This window comes from Chlamydotis macqueenii, chromosome 1 (genome assembly GCF_036417535.1).
Source record: "Chlamydotis macqueenii isolate bChlMac1 chromosome 1, bChlMac1.mat, whole genome shotgun sequence".
In the NCBI taxonomy this organism is placed as follows: domain Eukaryota; kingdom Metazoa; phylum Chordata; class Aves; order Otidiformes; family Otididae; genus Chlamydotis; species Chlamydotis macqueenii.
Window position 1 is genome coordinate 201,453,847 of NC_141556.1, and position 25,047 is coordinate 201,478,893.

The 25,047-nt window shown below is 37.8% G+C and overlaps 1 protein-coding gene across 1 annotated transcript in view; it reads left to right on the forward strand.

The window, feature by feature from the left end:
- The first annotated feature begins 390 nt into the window (after positions 1-390).
- PGR (progesterone receptor) overlaps positions 391-25,047 on the forward strand; it is a 35,784-nt gene continuing 11,127 nt past the window's right edge. The window contains exons 1-5 of the mRNA XM_086742624.1: positions 391-1,592; positions 2,836-2,987; positions 16,468-16,584; positions 22,652-22,954; positions 24,334-24,478. Coding sequence (XP_086598750.1) covers positions 391-1,592; positions 2,836-2,987; positions 16,468-16,584; positions 22,652-22,954; positions 24,334-24,478 — 1,919 coding nt within the window. The remainder of the gene's footprint in view (positions 1,593-2,835; positions 2,988-16,467; positions 16,585-22,651; positions 22,955-24,333; positions 24,479-25,047) is intronic.

Sequence of the window (25,047 nt, forward strand, 5' to 3'; positions counted from 1 at the left end):
GGGGAAGGGCGGGCGAGGGGGCGTGGGGCCGGCAGCCAGCCAGCCAGCCCACTCGGGCCGAGCGCGGACGGCGGGAAGCAGTCGAGGGAAGAGCGGAGCCGGCGGGCAGCGAGCGGCAGCGCGGAGTCTGGCGGGGACCGCGCTCTCCCGCCCGCCGCTCCTCCCGCACACGTTTCCCCCACCTCGCTCCAGGCTGCACCGCCCCCGGCTCCGTTTTCCCCCACCCTCCCACGCCAGGGCTGAGCCGCCTCCTCGACGGCAGCGCCATGTGAGCGGGACCCGCGCCGCCGCCGGGGGCACGTCCAGGATGTGAAGAGCCGCCCGGCCACCCGCACCCTGCCGCCCCCCGGGCCGGAGACTCACCGGCCTCCAGCCCAGCCCCAGCCCAGCATGACCGAGGTCAAGGCCAAGGAGCCCGGAGCGCCTCCGCCTGCCAGGGACGGGGCGGTCCTGCCGCAGGGTCAGTCCGGCCCGGACCCCTTCCGCGAGGAAGCCGAGGCCATCGACATCGCCCTGGACGGGCTGCTCTACCCCAAGAGCAGCGACGAGGAGGAGGACGAGGAGGAAGAGGAGGAGGAGGAGGAGGAAGAGCCACGGCAGCAGCAGCAGCCGCGGGGGGAAGAGGAGCGGGACTCCCTCTGCTACCGGCCGGGGAGCGGCTCCCTCTCGGACAAGGACTCCCTGGACACCGTCCTGGACACCTTCCTGGCGCCCGCGGCTCATGCCAGCTCCGCCGTGTCCGCGGCGCCCTGGTCCTTCTTCGGGGCGGAGGCTGCGGAGGCGCCCGCCGCCCCGATGAGCCGCGGTCCCTCGCAGAAGCCGGCAGAAGCCCCCCCGGGGCCGCCCGCCCCCCCGCCACGGCCCGCCCCGCTCTGGCCGGCCGGCGACGCCTTGACCGCCGCTAAACCGCGGCCGGCGGTAGCGGCGGGGGTCGGCGCGGAGGGTCCCGCCGCGGCCCCCAAGGGCGAGGCCGCCGGGCTGGCTGCGCTGCCCGGTGCGGAGCGCGGGTTCGGCGGGGGCCGGGCGGCGGCGGGGGAGCCGGGGCAGGAGTACCTGCACGTGCCCCTGCTGCCGCTCAACTCGGCCTACCTGGCCTCGCGCACGCGGCAGCTGCTGGACTTGCCCGAGTACGAGGGCGGCGGCGCGGGGCCGCGCTCCTCGCCGCCCGCCCCGGAGCTGGCGGGCTACGTCTACCCTCCGCCGGCGGAGGCCAAGGAGGGGCCCTTCGCCTACGGCGACTTCCAGCCCGCTCTGAAGATCAAGGAGGAGGGTCTCGGCCTCCCCACCCCTTACCCGGGCGGCAGGGCCAGCCCCGCGCCCGCCTGCCCCGAGTACCCGCAGCCCCCGCGGGCCGGGCAGGAGCCCTCGCTGGAGTGCGTCCTCTACAAGGCGGAGCCCACCCTCCTGGCCGGGGCCTACGGGCCGGCGGCGGCCGCGGCGGGGCCCCCCGACAGCCTGCCCTCCACTTCGGCCGCGCCGCCGGGCCTCTACCCGCCCCTGGCTCTCAACGGGCACCAGCCCCTGGGCTTCCCGGCGGCGGTGCTGAAGGAGGGCTTGCCCCAGCTCTGCCCGCCCTACCTCGGCTACGTCCGGTAAGGGAGGCCGGCGGGAGGCGGCGGGCCCCCTCGCTGAGGGGACGGGCGGGGGGGGTTGGGGGGTCGACGCCTCCGCCGCGGAGCTCCGCGCTTTTTCCTCGGGAAAAGGGGTGAGGGGTGGGCACCCCCGGGGCAGACGGGCTAAGTTTTACTCGACGAAGCCCCGGTTGAATTTTTAGGCAGTAAATGTTTGTGTAGGGTGTCCCGGGTCTGTGTGACAGCAGCAGAGTGCCCGCTTCGCAGCTGCCACCTCTGGGGTCTTCCCGGCGCATTAACGCCCAGGGAGAAGTAACGTTCTCCTCGCGGTGGTGGTTTGGGTGCCCCAGCAAGTGACCGGCTCCAGGGGGGAGGAGGAGAGCGATCTCCAGGCTGTCCCCACTGACAGCGACACTGTACTTGTAAATACCGAAATATTCTCCAAAATACTAACCCCGATTCGGAAAAAAAAAAAAAAAAAAGCCTAGTTAATTTCACACACACACACACAAAATGAAAACTGAAACACCTGATTTGTTAGAACGAAATGGCTTATTGTCATGCCAAGATGTTGTGCCTTACCTAGAAATGTATGCAAAAATGTGTATCTACGATGCTACAGTCTCAACGGAAATCCTTGGATTTTTTTTGTAAACATAGTGATTAAGTAGGTTAGTCTATTTGTTTCTTTTTTTTTTTTTTGAGAGAAATTTGGAAGTACTTTCCACTTTCCTCAGTGCATCCATCACAGTTAGTTATTGATGAGAATGCTGCAGCTGAATGGGAAACGACAAATATTAAAGATTTTTCTAGCTGAGATGAAATTTAGTTACTTCCCCTGTGAAAGGGGTTCTTGAAATTCAATTGACTTCCATTTGATTCTGTCTCTGTACCATTTTATGTACAGGAAAAAAAGAGTATCAGTCAGTCTGACTTTACTCACAAGAGTTGTTGATCTGAGGAAGACAAACTTTTTAACAAAGTTCCTTTTTTAGCTAAAATGGAGTAAAATACTACTGTGCTCTTTGCTCACTACTTTTCTGTTTAATGACTTAGGCAGATGTTACAAATATGCCTTTTAACCTAGTAGAGACACACCCTTAAGCAGAAAGGCAGTCATACTTTTTTTCCCCCCTTACTCTTCTGTAGCTTGATTACAAGTTTAAAAAGAAAGAGTTTAGCATAAACCCAGTTAATACAGGTAAGTCGTTAATTGTTGCAAAACTGGATATTTCGTTTCTCTTAATTCTTTTTTCTTCTGAAGGCCAGATACTGAAACCAGCCAAAGTTCCCAATACGGTTTTGAATCGCTCCCCCAGAAGATTTGTCTCATCTGTGGTGATGAGGCTTCTGGTTGCCACTATGGAGTACTTACCTGTGGAAGTTGTAAAGTCTTCTTTAAAAGGGCAATGGAAGGTACTATTTGATGCCGTTGTTCCTAATTATCTGAAGTATATCTTTTTAGGCACTGCTAAGGCTGTACCTTTTATTTATTGCTGATGTTTAAAAACGTTATACTGTAGTAATGGTTGGGGGTTTGTTGGCAACTCTGTTTAAATGTTACACTGAATACTAACTAAATTCTTTCGTAATTGATTTTGCTAATATTATTTAGTTTACTTTCATTATTTACTATTTATTATTTACTGTTTATCAGTCTTTCCAAGTAGGCAGAGTTTCGTCAAAGTCTTGTATATTACACAGTTTGTTTAAAAAAGTGTAAATGTTATTCAAAGGAAGATTTTGTGGGTTTGAACTAATGATAGGCAGATAAGAATTTATTTTGACTTCATTTTGTTTTCGAAGTCATGGAATTTTTCTTGCTTGCAAGATGCAGAATTTGGCTTCCTGAGATTTATGGAAGCATTTCAAGTTTCACTGAACTATTTCAACTCATAATAATAAATGGATTTGACTTTTGTTCCAAACACACATTAAATTACAAAGTCAGGCTACGGGTTTAATAAATCAGTAGCAATGCCTCTGTTTATTTTTTCTTTTTGGATTATATTATATGTCTTGCCTATAAATACCCACTGAGATTTTAAGTATGAATACAAGAACAGATTGCTTTATATAGTTTAACTGGTGAAGAGGTGAAACAAATCCTTCTACATTTTATGTTTTGTCTCCTTTTCTGATTTTTAGCTGATTTTGTCAGAAATAGGATATTCAAATTTCTGCTCCATATATTGAAAAAAAAAAGATTGTTGCAATCTGCAGGATTCCTTAAAAATAAAAAATTGCATCATGTATTTTCTTGTGATACATAGTTTATTCAACTTGATAGAGTTTATTGCTTTTCAGATGAAAAGGAAAATATGGAAAATTAAAAGCTTAGAAAGTAGTATAGTTAGATTTTTGTTTCAATGTACTCTTACTTTCTACTTTAAGTGTATGCTCCTGTTCCTCCTTTAGCATACTGATTACTTGCAAACTGATAACACTAGACTAGGTGGGCAAGATGAACTTTTGAGCTAGTGCCTCATTTTCGCTAATGCATTTACTGGAACTCATGAGAAAGCTATTAGAAACATACATGTTAACATTTCAAGGAAAACACTTGTCTCTTAAGTCACTTAGAGGAATATGTTTAAGTTTTGCTGGCTGTGTTAACTGGTTTCTTGGTTTGGCTTTACATTTTTTGCTTTGGTTGTTTTGCTAAATCAGCCATATACTTTTAAAAAAGACGGGGAGCTAAGGTTTTAAGAATGAGTATAGTGTAATTTATGAGTGCCATGTAAATTTTATTACTCACTTTTCACTCACTTTGTAGTTTTAAAATTTGAATTTGATTCCATCACTTCTGAATTTCATCTCTTTCCTAAACTAGTATCCAGTTGTTTGTGCAGTAGGTGAACCTGCTCAAAAACGTATATTTTTTTATTTATTTCTTATTAGAAATAAAGGTGACAAATTACTCTTCTGTAAGAAGAAACAGAATATTTGTATTGTAAATGCAATATAAAAAATACACAGTGGCAACTGTAAAAATTTGGGACATTTTTCTTGTGTAAAATGTCCCCCTGCCACTTATTTCTTTGAGTGGGAATGCATTATTTACCTTTTTACATTTTTATTACTACTGCAACGTGGTTTTTTTTTTAAAAAGAATAATTAATACAAATAGGATGTTAAAGTTTATGAGTGTGACTTCATGACCAAAACTCCACTTTTCATAGACATTCCACAAATTACTGATCAGTGAGAAATTAAAACATGATAGATGGCTTTTGGTACTTCTTGGGTTGTCTATGTTTCAAGATCTTTTTCATATGTTATGAGGTTTTCAGGTGTGTAGATAACAAGGTACATAATATAGTGGCATTAAATTTGTTGTAAATGTCTATTTTCTATTTTAATTATTTCTGTAATCTCAGATATGTTGGCAGTTTCAAATCTAATAGCCTCTGCAATTTTTTTTACAGACATTGTCCTGTTCGTACACCATTTATTTTACTCTCCCCTATTGTGTGGGAAATACTGTAGTAGTTAAATGCTTTCTTTGGGATAAAATGGACCATTATGCTATCCAGAAAGCTCAATTTTTCATCTCTAATCTTTTTGAAATAAAACTAGAGCTTATTTAAAATACTCAGACTGAACAGTCATTAGAGACTGTATAGGCAAACCTAGAAATGTCTCTGTACTGTGTGACTTAATTATACATTTGACTATAACTAGTAGATACACGTACAGCTTGACAGGGGGTCAGAATTGTATGAGGATCACTAAGATGAAAGTGTAGATTTAGAATTAAAATATTTTAGAATATTTGTGGGCAATGAATTCTTGAATATATAAGATTTGGTAGATATTTTCTGTCTTCTAGGTTCTTGGCTCTCATATGAGCCTATATATATGTAAAGAAAAGGATGGTGTTAGTACAATAAACATGTTTTACTAGCTTTACTTATAAGCAGAATCCTGAAATAGGTTAACCAAAAATGCAGATCCTTTTTTGGGGGAAGTCTAGTAAAAAAGTTTGTGCTGGAAGTGAGGAGGAAAAATATAGCTAAGGGAAAAAAAATACTGGTTTTTTTTTTTTTTTTTTAAGAAACATTTATTTGCATTTAGAGGTTGTACAATTTCCTGTTCGTCCCTTACAAATAAGTGATTTACAAGTCCGTTGATTCACTATTGTACAGCAAATTGCAATGCTTTTTGAAAATGCTTTAAAGATCTCCTTTGGGTATAATGAAAACAACAGAAGTTACTGTTATTTATTTTCAGTCAGGAAATTTGAAATGACAAAATTGGATTCAGTATGCTGATGCAGTAGTGCCATTCCTGTCAGTAAGCTGAGTGACAGGCAGTTTGGAGCTACCAGTCAAAAAAAAAAAAAAAAAAAAGAGAAATAATATTTAAAATGCTTCCAAATACATAGGATTACTATATTTGCAAAGTAATTTATTGCTGATGATCAGATATTTTTTTAAGTGCTACCAATGTATCTAGTCCATGGTAACAAAAATCAGGTGTAATGTTTCTAATGAGGCTTTAGGAGAATGAAGATTAAGACATGAACTCTTACTTTTTTAGAACTAACGTGTTGAACAATCATTAATGGTGTCTTATAAAGGTACCTTCATGTAAAGCCACGCAAGGTAACCATGATCAAAATGCTTGTGTAACACTATGGTAAAGTATCTGTGCTGAACAGGAGCCCAGTGTGTAGAGTTTTGGGATTCTGGAGTTGCACTGTTGCTAGCACATGGTTTCTCGGTGGCCTGCATTCTTGTGTTTTAATTGAAAGTGTCTCCTTTGCAGTAGTTTTACTGTTGAAAAATTAGAATTACCTACATCTTGACAAAAAATTTCAAGTGCTGTGTTTCCTATATAAAGCCTCACTTCTATTTTTTGTTCTATATTTATGTAAGGCATTTGCCTTCGTTTGCATTTTGTTACATTATTGACATCTGTTCAAAAGTAGTTGCCCGAGCCTGAAGAGTTTGAGGCCAACGTAAAGACATGGTATTACAGCAGATGGGTCAGAAACTATCTCTCGGTTTGTTTAAATACCTGGGACTCTTATTACAAAATTGATCTAATGATTACACAGCACATTTCTCTAGTTTAATATGTGCTTCAAGCTCAGAGTAACAACACTGTATGGATAATAGCATCAGGGAACAAGTTCAACCATATGTAGTAGGTAACACTTAACTGGCAAGACATGAACGTTTCTTCTCTCTGCTAACCGAGTTTGGCAAACTTGACCTGACAGAAAGCAGAGTTTCCACAAGAGTTTTCACTTTCTCTGTGTGGGGGAATTAAAGATGGGCTACGTTGACACAGTAGGAAGTCTGACCATGACTTCAACCAATCTTTCTGATAAAGTTCATCTGACTTGTGTTATGTACAGGCAGTTTAGTGATGACAGTGTGATTCACTTTGTAAGCAGTGAAGTATTATGCATAAGGAAATTTGCTGGGCTAAACAGTTGTGCTTTGGCATAGCTTAAGAATACAAAATGGCACAGCACACCAAATATTTTTAAAAATGCCAACCATTAATAGAAAATCCTCTTTGAAAAAAGAGTGAAATGCAATACTATAGAGACCCTTTTGGCTGTGAAATTGATGAAGCAGATGTGAAAAGATCCCTTTTCTCATAACTCTGCAAGGATTTCCAATTTTTAATCCAACTTTCCAGACTGGATCTTGGGATCAGAATTTGGTACAGCGTGTACTGTGAACTCAGTAGTGATGGAAGTTTCACAAAGTAGAAAATATACAAACATACAAAGCATACATACAGCAAGTTGAGAAATGAAAAAGCTTTTCACTTAATACAACGTTTAGTGTTATTAAAACTCTTTTATTTTGCACAGGGCCAAAATCTGTTAATGTACAGTAGGCTAAGTGTATTTCCAAATTCAAATGTTCAACCATTTCACAAACATTAATTTAGTGAATTGATTCATATGAGGCAGAACAACTGAGTGAGTTAAGATTGCATTTGTTCTGGTACTTTGGCTATTGTGCTAATGCTGGGCTTTCTGCTGCTCTTACTGTGACTTATCATGGGTGTTCTGATAGATACGGCTTAGAACATAATCAGCTGCAGAAAGTGAATTACTAAAATTTTTGGCTAAACTTTATGTAGTATCTTAGAAACAGTATCGAATATTACATTAAAAATCTTTTCAGGTGAAATAGAAACTATTTCAGGTAGTGTAAAACTGCATACTTGAAAGCACCAGCAATTGACTGCTCAGTTCTGCTGGATACTCCTCTGTTCAACTTTAGATGTGCACGATGCGAGTAACCTGAGCTGCTCATCTTAACTTCACTTTACAGTGAATGGAAAGAAACAGGAACTTCTAAGAACTAATTCACTGACTTATTTTAGATATCTCTTTGGGATGAAAATAACAGTACTCTAATAGTAACTATTTCTCAGCACTGATTATAAAGGAGTGTCAGATCAGGATGTACACTGCCTGCATTTGGTGAATCCCACTTATACCACCAAGGTAGCTAAAACATTTCTATGGTATATGAAAGAAATATAGTAAGGATATAAAAGACTTATTTCATATTATTTAAGTATTTTATTTTAAGTACACTAGAACCAGATTATATTTAACATATTCTATATTAAATATATATGTAAAATAATATTATATAAAAATAATATTTAAAGTATTAAAATACTCATATAAAAGTATATAAAATGTAAGTATTTATAGACAAACTGTTATCTGCTAAAAGTGATTTAGGTTTGATGGTACCCATCTCCTTAAGTTTTGTATCTGTTCCACAGAACTGATGGTGTACTAGTAAGAAGAGGGTCTTTAGAAACTGCTGAATGGAAAGACTTAAGAAATTGTATGTTACAATCTGCCTTTATGTGTAGTGATGTATGGCTGCACTTCAGAGCTTTTCTGATTATACCCACTCACAACTCCTGCGTTTTCACAAGTGGCTGTTGCTTAATATCAGTTAACATCTGAGCACATTTCAACAACCTGCAATCTTTTGTAGTTAAAACACAGAAGCAGTTACGTGCAGGCATTGAGATCCAGGAGAATATTATCCTATTCTTGTCTGATTGTTATGATAGCATCTTCCCTTATCCTTAAAGACAATGTTTTATGTGGGATTTGTTGCACCAAGCTGTAGGCATTTACAGTGTGGATATACATATTTCAGCCAATTACTTTAAATGTGCAGTAGACTATTAACCAACATTTATACATTTACTCAAGATAAATTGCATCCTAAAGTGCTTGTTTTTCTCTCATGCTCAAGAAGGGAGTGTATGCTACTTGTTTTGCTAGATGTCCACACTTCAGAATATAGTTAGTGAAATTAATTCCCTCTTTATGTTTTTTTTCAGTAGTTTGTTGTACATTGGATGTTTCAATCAACAGGCAGAAATACCTAATTTTTTTTGCACATTGCCTTTTTCTGCTACTAATGTTTTTGTTTTTTCTACCTTTATTACTCTTAGAGTGAGTGAGTGACCCTGTCCCACCAGTTCAGTTGTAGAACACATCAAAGAAGAACAAAAAAAATATTTATGAAAAAACTTATCATGGCAATGTGCTGTAATACTTTCACTAGAATCAGAATGTTGGGATGGTTGAAATACAAATATAATGCTTCTTATGTTGGTAGAAGAATACAACACTCAGGGGTAGGAAGAAGAGCAAATGGTACTTTAGTGATATATAACTCTGAAATAGTTGGAGTGCTTTTAAAGCAGATTTTGTGTTCAAATTCCATGTTCCATATTCATAAGAAATAGATCTCTTACTGACAAAAAAAGCTAACAGTTCCATCCCTTGACATATTTATGCCACTGATGTACTTAATTACTTAAAAATGGTGACCAAGGGCAATTGTGACACAGTGCCATAAAAAGAACTGGAAATACTGACTGGTAGAAGCCAGCATCTCCTTCTGAAAGGTATCAATTCCGAAAAATTTTTGTTGTTGTCAGTTCTTGTATTTAGACTCAAAGACTTTATGCCTTTCAAGATGTTGCAGTGGTAAACAGTCTAAGCAAACCAACTGAAAATCAATATGAAATAGTAATCCTGATTTTGCAGTTCATGATAGTGTCTGTGAAACAGGACTTAATTTTCCTTCATTTTCTTTTTCTGGTGTTTTTTTTTTTTTTCTTCCTTGATGGAGATGATGGAACAGACAGGGAAATAAAAAAGATTAAAAAACAGGATTGTAACTTTTAGCTATATCCAGAAATGAATGAAAACAGAACAGCTACCTTTAATTGTTCTGTTTTGTAGATACCATAAAAACAGTGTGCTCAGGTTGCTGTATGGAGAAGTGATTTTGGAAGGGAAAAAGACAATGGTGTTTCAGGATTCACAGCAAAAGGCAGGAAGATTTTTAGATCAGGATACCAGATAAGGAAAGAGTCAGTCAAGGATCTTGCAGACATTGGAAGTGGTTTGTTGAAAAGAAGGAAAGCAGTGCAAGATATATAGTGCTTTGAAAATGCTGCTTCCCTTTTAGAGAAACCAATTTTGTTTAGTCCACTTAGCAAAGAAACCTGACAGAGGACTGTAAGACCCCATGCTTAAAACCAGTAGGCAACAGAGTGGAAGAATACCAAGAGTTTGTTGTAAGTATAATTACATAAAAAAATTACATATAAATTTGTTCACTGAAGCAAAATATACTGTAAAAAAAATCAGATTTGACTTAGGAATTAACATTTTATGGTTTTACATTCCTTTTGACTAAAACATAACTCAACCCTTTTTTTCATCACATGTAATTAAGGCAAAGGAATGAAAGACTAGCTTCACAAAGATGAAGGAATTACAAAGTACCTGTTGTAATCATAAACCCCATCACTGAGTATATAGTTGAGGTAAGGCAATCACTCAGGATGTGAGAGCGATGTTCATCATCTCCAGTCCCTGAAGGGAGTCAAAGACACCTTTCCCTTCTGCAGCCCTGATCATCAGGCTGTTGGATGACTTGGGATGCAATCATTCTCTATTGTTTTCACTTTCAACTATATTATTATGAAGAAAGAAATTCCACGTTATTTCAGCTAGAAGATTCCAGGATGGAGCATACTCACAAGTTACTCTGCTATCTACTCTTTACCCTCTTTGGTCTGTTGAATCCTAAATTCTTTACCGTAAAGCAGATTTGCATCAGTAGCAGGTCTTTATACCAGTATAGACTACAGAGTAGAAGTCAGGACACCTGCTTAAGCGTTGGGAAATGGTAATTTGATTTCAAGGGGCCAAGAGAGAAATTGAAAGTGAGTCCCTCCCTAACTGTTGGGCTTTTGATAAAAAGATTATGCATGGTAAGGTCAGTGGGGGATGTGGTTTTTTTTTTTTGTTAACTGCTTAGAGTCTTAAGTCTCACTTCAGGGACTTTTTTATTATGGAGAAAATGTTAGCACAGGAATGAAATTGGTATTAAATAATTAAAAACATTTCAGGTGTGTGGAATCTTGGAGATTATAGTGGCCCGTGATGGCATACAGGGACACGAAGGGTGTATTTTCACTATTACAAACTGTGTAGTATAGATTCCTAGTTCTCCAAGACCAAAGATCATAAACTCACATAGCGAGAGATAAAATCAGCCCACATTTGCTGTTTTGCACATTGAAACAGTGTAAATAGAAGAGTGGTTGATTTGCATCAGAGCAGAGGTCAAGTAAGCTGTTTCCCATTTCTGATTATGAGCTAGGCTAGACTAGTTATGGAAAATCTGACTGTCAGAGCAAGTACCCAGTAATCCGTACCCTAAAATATTGTCTTAGCTTCCAGAAGTCAAAGTTTTACTCAAAAGCTACATGTGCACTATTATCTTTAATATGGATATACAGGTGAACCTATTTTCCATTCTGTTTATTTTGAAACCGTGTTTATTATTGACTTCCACAAGAACACTTGACAAGGAATTCCAAATTTCGTTACATTAAAAGAGGAATTTCTTTGTTTTTTAAACCCTATTGATTTGATTGGTACTTTTGAAAAGTATTTTAAGAGGTAAAGCATATTGGTAGTAAATTATTGAACAAAACTTGGAAGTTAACTCCCAGGAAGCAAAAAGTCGACATTGGGAGACATTTGGCAATAAAATAATTTACAAAGAGATACAATAGATATCTGCAGTTTTTAGACAGAAATCTAAAACTAGACTAAATAAAACACGGTGAGATGTTTTGCAAAGAGCAGACAGGCAGTGGTGGGGATAGGATGAATTTATAAGAAAGCATTGCCAGTTAAGAGTGATACAGGGAGGCAGAATCACATATGGGAGAGAAAAAAAAAGATACGATGTACTTTTATTTGCAGATAGGAGGAACTGAGAGTTTGCAAACAAGTGTTGCTTTTGTGCAGGGTAGCAGCAGTTCAGCGCATATGCACTTACACAAATAACTGATTGCTTGCATCTGATACCCTGGTGCAGATAAAGCCTTACGTTTTCCATATTTTGCACATCTGCAAAATCTCTGTAGCTCTTCAGTTTACTCAAGTGATTTAAGTGACTCACGTCAGTGAGCTGAGTTAATAGTGCAGTTTTTAAGGACACTGTGTGCTAGTTCCAGCAGTAATTTTAATTTGGATTAAAATTTCTCGGTGCTGGAGTGTGATCTGTGTAGCTCTACTGACAGCAAAACCTGTGATCGTATTTGTGTGTGTGTGTGGACCATTGGCATTTTGACCACTTTCTGATATAAACCTACCGGTACAGCAGTAGTCATTACCGTACTTAAAATTGTCTTTGCCTGTTTGCATTAGGACTTCCACCCTTGCTAACATAAATGGACTCTGATGGAGGTTAAGAAAAATACAAGAATCTGGAACATAGGAGTAACAGATGGAATAGTCTCTGTGTTTTCTCCATGTTGTCAGTCAAATCTAAGTCACAAGCTGATATGTTGATATGTTGAGAGAGAGCTACAATGTGCACTTTTGAAAAGAGGTGAAAAGTACATGTGTAGGAAACTTAACATTGGGTGAAGACTTCGGAGAAAGTGACAGTTGCCAGATTCATGTTTTTGTAAGAAACACAAATATCAATCTTTACTTTCTGACCTGTGCTCTAGTGTTTAGACTACTATCCTGTTTTTTTTTGAAGTTGTTTCCTGGTTATAATGACAATAGTCGTATAATAGGTGCTGAATGACAGGCTATCTGTTGAACAGCAATTTTATCTTGACAAGGGTCTTTGGATACTTCATTAGTACGTGCATTTAATATAACTGCAATGCTCACATATTGAAACCAGTCAGCTGAAATATAGATATTTAACATCCCATGAAAACATTCCAAACAGCTTCATCTAACTAAATATTGTATCGTAATTTTGAAATTAGCCAAATATCTGACATGTTTTCCATTTCTTACATAATCTGCCCTTCAGGTGGTTGCTGCCATTTAAATATGAATGTCAAGCAAGTAGCAGTTTCTCAGAACCCAACTGTGCACAATGGTAGAAACGGTTTCAGATTAGAACATTAACTCAGATTTATCTGTAGATATGGAATCCAGTCAGATGATTGAGATAATAAAAAAATCCTTGACAGATAAGTGTATGAAAAATACAATGTAATTGAACCTTATGTGTTTTCCAAATAAGTTACAGCTGAATCAGAATGAATGGAATACACTTTGGCATGAGAGGTGTTGTGGAGAGATGGCTAGAGGTGAGTGGAATGGAAAACTCACATTAAGGTGTAATTCAGAACCAGGATATGACTGTGGCTTTTTTATAGTCTTGAAAACAAGGAAGTGGTTGACAGTAAGAATCAAGAAGTACCTGAGATTTTTATCACCATAATCTCATGGGTTGGGTTGGCAGAGTTTTGGCTTTTTCTTGCTTCTTTTTTTTTAATGCTAGTATCATGGAGGCTTTATGGAAGAAATAAACTAGGTGAAGATATAATAAAGATTAGGTCACTGGAAATAAATAGGAATGAAATAATATTCACTTTTTGAAGATCAAAGCAAATTCTTACGGTGCCTAAATTCCAATAACAGGCTTAATTTCTTCCATGGTATGCATTGGACAGAGAGATTATTTAATTCTGTCTAGTCTTAAACTCTAGAATGTATGCACAATGAAGAGTAGTTTTCACAATTGTGATTCATTTACAATTTGTTTTGCAAATGCAAAAAATTTTGTTCAGTCTTGGATTTATAATAGGCAGTTTGTGAGTTATTATGTACAGATGAAGTAATTAATGCATTTTCGATTGAAGTGGAAGTTGGATCTACTGATAACCCCTAAATTATGAAGAGGTTTTTAAGAGCTGTAGCTGAACTTAAATGAGCAACTGTAAATTTAAAATATTACAATATATTTCACCCTTGATCTCTAATGCTTAATCCTAGATGCATAATATTTAAACACTATTATATAAATAATTCAGGCTATTTAAATGTATATCAGCATAAATCAAGCTATTAACTTCTCTTTTTCTAGATAATTTCCTGTTCCAGCAGGAACAGTGTTGCAATTACTGCTTCTACCCAAACTCCTTTGCCTCCTGTAGCAGTTAGAGCACTCACTTGGGTGTTGAGGACGCAAATCACATACTGATATCAAGACCGAATTCTAAATACTGACATCGTTCAAGAACGTACAAACAGTGTTCTCTGAGTGCTTGAAGAGTAATATTTCATGATATGGCATTGGCTTTGGTAGATCAGCATTTTTCTATGTCATTATAGGGGGAAAAGTACAACTTGAATGCCTATAGCATTGCGAGCTGCTTGTGAGCATTTACTGCTGTACTGGACATACATAGTCCACTTTTTGGTCTTGCAATGGGCATGGGTTATATGAACTCAGACCATGTTGTGTAGACAAAGGATTCCGTAGAAAGAAGGTCCAGAAGAGATACCTTTCAAGGGACAAAAGAAACCCACCAAAACCGAGACACACACAAACAAAACTTAACCTATGCTTAAGCGTTCCTTTGTAAATTAACTGTATGTTAAAGCATCAGAATGCCACAGTGTAGAGATAATCTGATGCTTCAAAGACTTTAGTTAAACTAACAGAGTTTTGAAACTATTGTTGCTTATCAAAAGTCTGAATGCTTTTGTCGCTAGTAAAAGCAAAGCAAGAGGGTGAAAAACTGCAAATAATTCCAAGGAAGACATGTTCAAAATAATTGTTTTGCTTCCCAATTAACTGCCAAAAGCAAGACAGATTTTTATTCATTCAGTCACTTCTGGTAATGTATCCCATAAGAAGGAATCCAGGATTAGAATTAATAGGAGAAAGTAAATGAGAATTTCTTCTGATTTACTGCATTACTAAATACTTTTTAAATGCCAGGCAATGCATGAGGCAACTGTTTTTATTTACCCGTTGTTTTCTAAAAAAAAAGGAGAAACTTATAAAAATAAATTTCAGGCAATCAGGTTTCTTTAATTAAAACCAAATAAATTGTTCTTAAAAGTGTGGGTAAGAAGTAAATTATCTAAAAAAACATTAGCACAGAAACAAATATATTGGTTCACATAGTTTAGCACTAGCTTTTTTCTTTTGTTGGAATAGAATATTCTTCTGCATTTTTACCTGAGGATTTCTTTTCAGTTTGTCTTCTGTGGGGAAAAGGTACTGGTGAACAGTTGCTCATTTTACCGTGTGCAGAGAAAGGGCAGAAAGGGTTATAAAGAAAGCTGAATAACAGCATCTGAGTAGAATAATAATCTCAGATTTGTTTGCTACTGGTGACATCAGCTGATTAACTCACAGTAATACTGATCTAGAAATTAGTGAAAATTTAGAAGGTTTAATATTAATGTCTGCTATATCTGGAAGTCTACATCCACAATGTTCCATGAAGGAAATATCCATGATACATGGTACTTCTGTAGTTTGTCCATACTTTTAAAATCCATTTTGGTGCTCTCAAAGTACATACTTTTGTTTTGTTTTCATACTTTCATGCTAGGTGCTGGTGAGAAACTGAAAATACAGATATGAATAGAGGATGATGTGCACAAACAGGCAGGATTTTAAAGTTAAACCTTATAGGTTAAACTTGGGCTTAATTTGAAATGATATGTGAAAACTAGCTTTGATTTCTTCTTACCTCTGTACTTACTTAGCTTTGTTTACTTATTAAAAAATAAATCACAGAAATTATCAATACTACACTAAAACATAAAAGTATACTTTTTTGTTCTCTTTAAGTGAAATTTGGAAGTATCATGGAAGTTTGTGTTCAAAAGAATTTCAGGATATCCACTGTACTTAATTTTTTGCTCTGCTGGAATCTAACTTCATTAAAAAGATTCCATTTTAATACAATAATGACAGGCTCTAACTGAGTCCTTCAGAATTAAATAAACTAAGAGCTAACCTAAACCAAAACGTTACAGTCTTCTTCTGTTTGTCCTTTTTGGCTGTGTTGGCTGCACCTGTTCAGCTGGTATTTCAGCAGGTCTAGTACAAAACTGCTTCTCCATTAGGGGTAATTTACTCTGCTTAAAGGGCTCTTTTTTTCACTGCCCCAACTTCTTCATTCAGTTTTCTGTCAGAAACCCCACATCAATGCAAGCAAAATTTACTTCAGTTCTTTAAAAGCAGGAACAATAACTTAAAAGAAAAATAAGTTTGAAAGATACAAATCGGTCTGTCATCATGCTTGATTTACTGAAAAAATATTGATAGTACAATAATTTAAGCAGTTCTTATTGTCTGCTAATTATTTATTAATTTCCTAGATGTGCAGTTTCACTTTTAAACAGGCCAAATAAATTACTATGTTTGAATACACAGGATTATTTGAAAGCATAAAATGAAGGAGTCCTTTAATGGTTCAAGTATACTTTTTTGAATCCTCTGTTATTTTTGGAACATTTATACACAGAACTAATTTTGTCGTGTTAGAAAACATAGTAATTATCCTGTTTTTCTCTTGCCTACAGGGCAGCACAACTATTTATGTGCTGGAAGAAATGACTGCATAGTTGATAAAATTCGTAGGAAGAACTGTCCAGCATGTCGCTTGAGGAAGTGCTGTCAAGCTGGTATGGTCCTGGGAGGTAAGCTGCTTTTCAAATCTGATTCAGAAAAACAGACAGTCAAGAACTCTACCTTCAATCTGATGAGTTTAATCAACATTACTTTCATACTGTAAAGGAAGGAACCACATTAAAATGATATTTTTGGAAGAATTACCTGATATTTTAAAATTCCTTATGATTTTTCTTTAATAAGTCTGGAAATCCTGAAACAAAAATATCTTTCTGTAGGAATCTCTCTCTCCTACTGTGTACCCTTATACTCATTTTCTTGCAAGGGCAGGAATTGTGTCTTTGGTGTATTTATTGTGTATTTTGTGTATTTATTAATATTTCTGTATCAGAAAATTTGATTTAGGTAAAAAATAAAGAAGCAAATTGAGATTGACACTAAATTCAGGAATCAGAACTATCTTCTTCTCTTTTCTGTTGTGCTCTCCATCATTGCTTTGTGTACATATTAACAAAATTAGATCTTTCTGTTCCACCAAAGAGGCCAGGCAGTGGTTGCACAAACCCTGCAGACGTTGTATAATAGATGCTGGGAATTCCTATCTTTGTAGTAGTTCTTGCTGCAACAGATTTTTTTTTTTATGTAATATTAATCAAAATTAATCACTATGCCTTTGAAAACCTACAGAAAGAAAATTATGTAGGACCAGGTAGTCACGTGGTAAGTTTTGCTGTGGTAACATGCAGGAATGATGCATATTTGTCCTGTATTTTTTCCTATTTTTCATGATAAATTTAGATAACAACGTTTTGAATCAGCACAAAGCTTGAAAATACATGGCTAAGAAGATGGCTACATAAAGATGATAGAAAGAATATGTTCTCAAAGGGAATTTAAAAAAGGAAGCAGAAAAATGTGATTTCTTTCTAATATGATTTTTTTTGGTGCTTCAAACATCTCTCCCTCTCTCTGCATTTTATGTGTTGTTTTTTATCCCCGAAGGAAGAACTGGCATTATATATTGTGCGTAATTTCGTTATTTTGCTGGTCTGTGTTAATTCATAATTGAAAACATGTATGTAGTTTTCAGACTGACATTTTGATTGGGCAGCTGTATGCTTTCAGCTCCTGTAATGTTGTCTGGAGTTGGAGTTATTCTGCACACACAGCCATTGTGTCATTCTTACATTTTATACTTTTATCGGTGATACAAATCAGTAGTTCCCATTGACTAACTGTTATTGGCTCTTGGTACTTCATACTCCATAAGCAACAGTGCTGCAGCTCCAGGGAACAGCCAGTGAGATGAGAGGAGGGACAGGCGATCTGTTTCTTCTTTCTTAATATATACAAAGAAAGTATCAGTGAAAACGTATGTTTCATAATTCCTCAATTATCATTCTCTGTGGGAGTGTTAATTGTCTTTGAGTTATTTATTATCTCATAACTGGACACATTAATCTATCTCCTTTCTAGCCTTCTACCTAATAGTAGAGTAGGTAGCTGTGTCAGGTCCTGGAATAAACAAATATCCAGCTTTTTTATTTCCTATCAGTGAATCTAATTTTCCTTGTTCTGCTGTGTTGCTGAATTACCACTTTCTTCATTGTTTTAGTCAGCTTTCAGTTCATATTGCAATCATTTCATAGAGACAAATTTGAATTAATTTTCCAGGTAATATTTCATAGAATCATAGAATCATAGAATGGTTAGGGTTGGAAGGGACCTTCAAAGGTCATCTAGTCCAACCCCCCCGCAAGGAGCAGGGACATCCCTGACTAGGTCAGGTTGCTCAGAGCCTCATCCAGCCTGGCCTTGAACGTTTCCAGGGATGGGGCCTCCACCACCTTTCTGGGCAACCTGTTCCAGTGTTCTATAACTTGCATTGTAAAAAATTTTTTCCTAATTTCCAGTCTAAACCTACCTCCCTCTATTTTAAAACCATTACCTCTCGTCCTATCGCAAGAGGCCCTACTAAACAGCCTTTCCCCATCTTTCTTGTAGGCCCCCTTGAGGTACTGGAAGACCGCTATCAGGTCTCCCCGGAGCCTCCTCTTCTCCAGGCTGAACAGCCCTAACTCTCTCAGCCTGTCCTCATAAGAGAGGTGCTCCAGCCCTTTTATTATCTTCGTGGCCCTCCTCTGGACCTTCTCCAACTGGTCCATGTCCTTCTTGTGTTGGGGGCTCCAGAACTGGACACAGTACTCCAGGTGGGGTCTCACCAGGGCAGAGTAGAGGGGCAGAATCACCTCCCTCGACCTGCTGGCCACGCTCCTCTTGATGCAGCCCAGGATGCGGTTGGCCTTCTGGGCCGCAAGGGCGCATTGCCTGCTCATATTAAGCTTCTCGTCCACTTTCAGAAGTAATACATCAAAGGGTTTATTAAAATCAAAATCTTCTTTGCTGCTTTGTTCCTTTTTTTTTTTGTCTGCACCCTCCTAAGGTGTACACAGCTTGTTCTCCTACACAAAACATAAGAGCATAGTGACCTTAAAGTCAGAGCCATAGTGTTCGGTCAAGAATAATAAATCATTGACATTTTTCACCTGATTACAGGGTATGGAGAAGGATAGTGAGATGTTTGACTTTTACTAGAAACCCAGCCATTTTAATATGAAATGTCTACTGTCAGTAAGGTCTGATTGGCAGTATGGTTCTGTATACTTAGTTAAGAGAACATTAAAATACAAAAATATGTATTAAGGAGAAAATCATAATATACTTGATGATGACATGAAGTGGATTTTCTTTTTTCTTTTCAATTTCTTTGTGTTTTCTAGATACATATAGTACACAAACAATATACACATGCTATTTATAGTAATTGAGGTAAGGGAACTGTGAGTACTAAGAAACTGTTTGAGTGGTTGGCTGTCTTAAAACAAATTAATGAGAATATTACCAAGAAAAGGTGTGCTGTCTAAATATGCACACACAGGTTTTGATATTAAGATAAATAGTTGCCAGAGCAGATTAGTATCCTTTACACATTGTAGGACTTAGTGGAGACATTTTTTTATCTTTCGGCAGGAAATTATCTGGATATTTCTGTAAGCAGCAATTGAAAAACTAAACTATTGTCATCTCTATAGTTTTCCATATGTCCTTAAAAGTTTGCATTAATTTGACATAGTCTCCTTGTTGTAGATGGGAAAGTTTACTGTCAGTTAGTAGTAGTCATCTCTCCAGATAGGTAACAAGTGGAGCTGCTTTACTGGTGGCTGTTAAGCAACATAATTAGAAATAAACATATAAGCACTTCTGCAAGCCAGTGTGACATTAATTCTGATACATTTAATCACTTGGAAACACGGGTACTTATTAACTACTAACATTTCCATGTGCTGAGCACTCTGTTTGGTTTCTTTCTTTACTTGTTCTCTGAACTGTAAAAGTATCTGAAGCCATTATTTCAGAAAATACCCGAAATCATTATTTGTGAACTATCAAATGCATTGTTCCTGCTGTTTTCCTTCTGCCTAAACAATAGTTAGTGGGAAATTCCCAGCCTGTTTAGAGCTATGTATAGCTTTGTTATGATAGAAGTTGGCCCTAGGTCTCTTGTCATAATGTCTATTCTTTTGGGTTGTTTTTTTTTTCTGGTGCAACTATAGAATAAGGTATAAGTTTGTGTTTCATTCTTTACTAAGGAGTCACTAATCAGAAATATTTGTATTCTTGACGCGGATAAAATGAGCATAAGAATGTTGAGGCACTGATGCTAAGCTAATTAAACTCGCAGTCAAGTTAGTGAGAGTATGATGGGGAAGTATGACTTCATTGGATGATGAGTGTTACTGAAGAGCCCATCACTCATATTTTTACTATCAATAAAATGAATTTCTTGTAATTTTGTGTAGTATACTCTCTTTAGATTTTAAATAGTTTTTAAATTTAAATCTACAATTTTTTCATTTTTGTTTACAGCTTACTTTTTTGTATTTGAAATGCATAAACATTTGTATTTGTGATAGGATAGCACAATTTTATTTTTTTTTAGAAAAGCAGATTTTGGCTTTTTAGGTTGTGTTCATCTGCTCAATTCTGTCTGGTTCACAAACGAGGATTGATTCTGCTTCCAGTTATGCCAGTGTACATCAAGAATAAATAATCTAAGTAATGGAATTTGTCCTGTATAAAAGATTTAGAGATAACATAAGAAATCTTTCCATGTTTGATGTATTAATCTTGCTTGAAGTTATGCTACCCATGTACTATGTTTGAAAAGGTCAATTTAATCCTCTAAAGTCTACATCCTAGGTCTTCCAAAATGGAGACTCTGGATTTTCATAAAATTGATAAAAGTATCACTTGAAGAAAATGGAATAAGCATGTTCCTAAGTAAAGCCATTTTTGTCAAACCTTTGTGTTTTAGTGTGTAGTTTGGAAGACAGGAACTTCCCAAGGAGGAAAGTAATAGATGACTCTGACTATGCTAGCATCTCTTGATTCCTTCCATAAACAGTTGAGAAAGGATTCAGAGCATGGGCTGAAGTTCAGGTGTGCTTCCCTACTCCAGTGTCCTAGGGCCTCTTCGGTGCACTGGTTGCATTCTGACAGTGCAGCACTACTTTGAACTAAAATAAAAAGAAGGCAGTAAGAGACGGAGAAGTCTTTGTCTCCTTCCTTTAGAATGGAAGTTCCCTTGTCTAATCTTTCACTTGTAAATATAAATACCATTTTTCAATAGAGGGTTTTTAAGGCATGTTATAAACTGGATTTTAATTCAACCAAATGGATGCATAATTATATACTTTTATTACTTTTCACCTTCTGTACTTAAAGAGTGGGTTTTGCATATTGCAGTTATATAACACAGTTTCTTAGTGGTTCAGCAATTTGATAAGCATGATTTTTCTTTTCATCCAGTAAAATTTGATGCATCTCTTTTTCTATTATTGTTAAAGCATGTGACAGCTTGACAAGTAAAAATCTTTGTGTCTTGTAGGAGATCTTTCTCCTTATTGCTTTCTTTAAGGTTGAAACATGTAAACTTTTTCTTTGTTGGCAGAATGATTTGCCCTTTGTTTTCATTCACACTGCATCTCTTTTACTGTCCCACTGTCATCTAAATCAGACCATAAATACCAGTATCTTTATTGTATTTTTTATTTGTCATGACACCCTTTTTTCACTAAGCAAAACTTGTTTGCAGAGCTGAGGAATTTAATGATGCAACAGGGTTTTCATCACCTTTGAGGGCCTATTTATAGTTCATGTGTTCCATGCAGCCACCTCTACATGGATTTGGCTTTTTATTGAAATGTGTAATGTGGTAAGATCTTACTGAGGGTTACAGTCTTTCAACCTCTGTACCTATGTGGTGCACCTCCAGACGGTTTCCATGAAATAAATTTGAAGAGTTGCTACCTAGAGCTCTGTGTGTTTGCATAGCCATGCCAGATCTAGTACCTGTGCTGATTTTGGGAAGGCAGTTCAACTGTTGGTTTCTTTTTTTTTTTAGATAGTGTTCTTCAGATCACTACAGTATGGAAATAAGAAATGCAAGAAATGAAGAAAGAGAAATTTTTCTCTAGAAAGTGAAGAATTTTTAAAATGTGGACATGTGGTTTTAGAGTCTTTGGCTTTTTACTCATCCCCTGAATTCTGTTTTCTTTCTGGCAAACAGGAGGAAAGTATTACATTACAGATCATAAAATTAGAATTTAGCCATGAGACTGAAATGCCTTTATGGAACTGGAGGAAAGGAATTTCTAAGTGTAGTAATTAATTACTAGCATTTTTGTTTCTGAATATTGGAGAGAAAAAAGAAACAGTATCCTTAATTATCATTGAATAGAAACTGGATATTAGAGCCAGCTGGCTCAGCTGCTGGCATATGATAGAACAGTGGGAACTGAACCAAAAAAGACTTTATGAGGTTACTGTAACCTAGCATTCATGGCAGTAATTTTAATGAGTGGGTTCCATTCATCTCTTAGTGAAGGGAGAAGTATATGGAGGGAGAAACTCTTAAGATTGTTTCTTAATTATATAAATAGTCAAAAATAGAAATCTTATTCAGAAGAAAGTTCTATTTTCCTTGTATAGATTAAAAGTGTAATCCAGCACTACTGGAAAATATTAACATATCTGGTTAATTCTTTTTAACGGATCAACAATTTTCTTTTTCAGGTCGAAAATTTAAAAAGTTCAACAAAATCAAGGTTGTGAGATCATTAGACGTCGCACTTCAGCAGCCGGCAACCCTTCAAGATGAAAGCCAATCTCTAACCCAAAGGCTGTCCTTTTCTCCAAATCAGGAAGTACAGTTTGTTCCCCCAATGATAAGTGTTCTACGAGGTATTGAGCCAGAAGTTGTCTATGCTGGTTATGACAATACAAAACCTGAAACACCAAGTTCCTTGCTGACCAGTCTAAATCATCTTTGTGAGAGGCAACTTCTTTGTGTAGTCAAGTGGTCTAAATTGCTACCAGGTAACAGCACTTCTTACATGTAGTGAATTCTAGTTAAGCAAATATGTCATAGGACGAGCAGTTAAAGAGAATATTATTGTCTGTCCGTTAATTAATTCTTAACAAATTCTAAAATCATTAACCTTCCACTTCATCAGCTAATATTATGCACATATCAAATACCTTTTAATAGGAGGGCACTCTTAAAGTAATGCATGTACGTATTAGGCTCACTCCATAAACAACAGAAGCCCAGAGAGTTCTTGTATGCGATTGTTACAGCAGCCTTTCCACCCTAACCCCTCCTACTCTATTACTCATGCTTTTGGTATGACAAAATGTTTATATTTCTGGATATTCTTTGTTCATATTCTTTTTAATTTTTTTTAACAACTGAGAAAAATTGTAATAAATAACTCTAGTTAGGACTTTGCAGCTCACAAGTAGACTGGTAATGAGAAGGAGCTGAATTTATAAAGATCCAAGACTAAGTTCCAAAAAAAAAATCCATGTTATGTATGTACATGCAGTGTATGGTCATAGGGGCCTGACATATAAAAATCAATATATTGACCAGCAAGCCTGGAAATACTGTTTCATGTGAGCTCAATTTGACCCTTTACTGCTGCAGGAAAGGACAGTCCCTATCACTTCTCTTCCCCATTGCAGTTTGCGCTTGTCAGGCCTCTTGGCTGAGCTGATTCAACTCATCAAGTGAGAAGAAAACAAACCTTTTTTTTTTACCCTCTGTAGTTTTCTGGTGGCTTCATGAGCTGAACCAGTTCACTGATGGGTGGCATGAATGCCAGAGCTTACTTGAAAGAGGTAACAGGACCAGGTAATGAAGAAGGGGTTGGATCACTGCTTTCAGTGGCAGAAAGGTGTTAGATTCAGTCAGATACCTCATAGCAATCTTTAAAGTTATCAAAGAGCAGAAGTTACCAAGGCAAACACACAGCTGAATACTCTTCTCTTTAGTTAAATGCAAGAAAGATATTAACATGTGGATGTTTATTGTGTTATGACTGTATCTCTTGTTAAGAAGACTAAAGTCAAAGCTATATATTAAATAAGAGTTGGTTACAGTGATCATATTACAAACGGTCATATTTTTACCAAAGGAAAATGAGATGCATTCCTGTTTCCTGAAATAGTAACTTCTGACTGCTAAAGTTAATTTTGGCTTGATCAATTCAAAATACTGCTCAGAATAAAAAGATAAGAGAACTATCAAAGTTATTATACAAACTTCACAAGCTTTTGAGAGCTACATCCCCAAAAGCACTTGTCTTTCTAGCTGTTCTCAGTTTTATAGCTCAAAGTTATAATCTCAAAACACCTACTCAACTGTTGTCTAAATGACAATTATAAAGTATTTTAATTTTTAATTTCATTTCCAGGATTTCGGAATTTGCATATTGATGATCAGATAACCCTCATCCAGTATTCCTGGATGAGTCTAATGGTTTTTGCAATGGGATGGAGATCATACAAACATGTCAGTGGTCAGATGTTATATTTTGCACCAGATCTGATTCTGAATGAGTAAGTAGACTCTGCTGTTGCATCACATGAATGACATTTTGAACTTAATTGTGTCAATGAGAATGTGACTACGTTGAGGCCAAAGTTTCATTCATTACTTGTATTTCAAAATTAACAGCAGAGGAAAGTCCTCTGATAATATAAAGTTTTGGTAACTTTGGGAAGGGGTTTGTGTGAATCCCAAATATTCTGTTGACATGGCCAAACAAAAGGAGTTCAAATAATATTTTAATTACCTAAGAGAAAAATAATAAAAAAGAATTATGTTTTCAGACAATTTACTTGATTTCATCTGAATAAGACAAGAGTTAGGGTTTAATAAATGGAACTAAGTAGGATTTTCTTCAGTCATTGTTTTTGCAAATAGCGTGTATATAGTCTGAAATAGTTTTGACACTTTCTGATAAAACTCTGCTTTTCTAAAGTACATTTATTGTTAAAAAATTGTAATAATTATAGCAAGAAGAAATTTTAATGTCTAGGATAAAATATGTGAGACTGCTCTTTTCTGGTTGGAGGTGGGGGGATTTTTAGCTTAGATTTTCCTTCACTATGCTGATGAGTTCGGA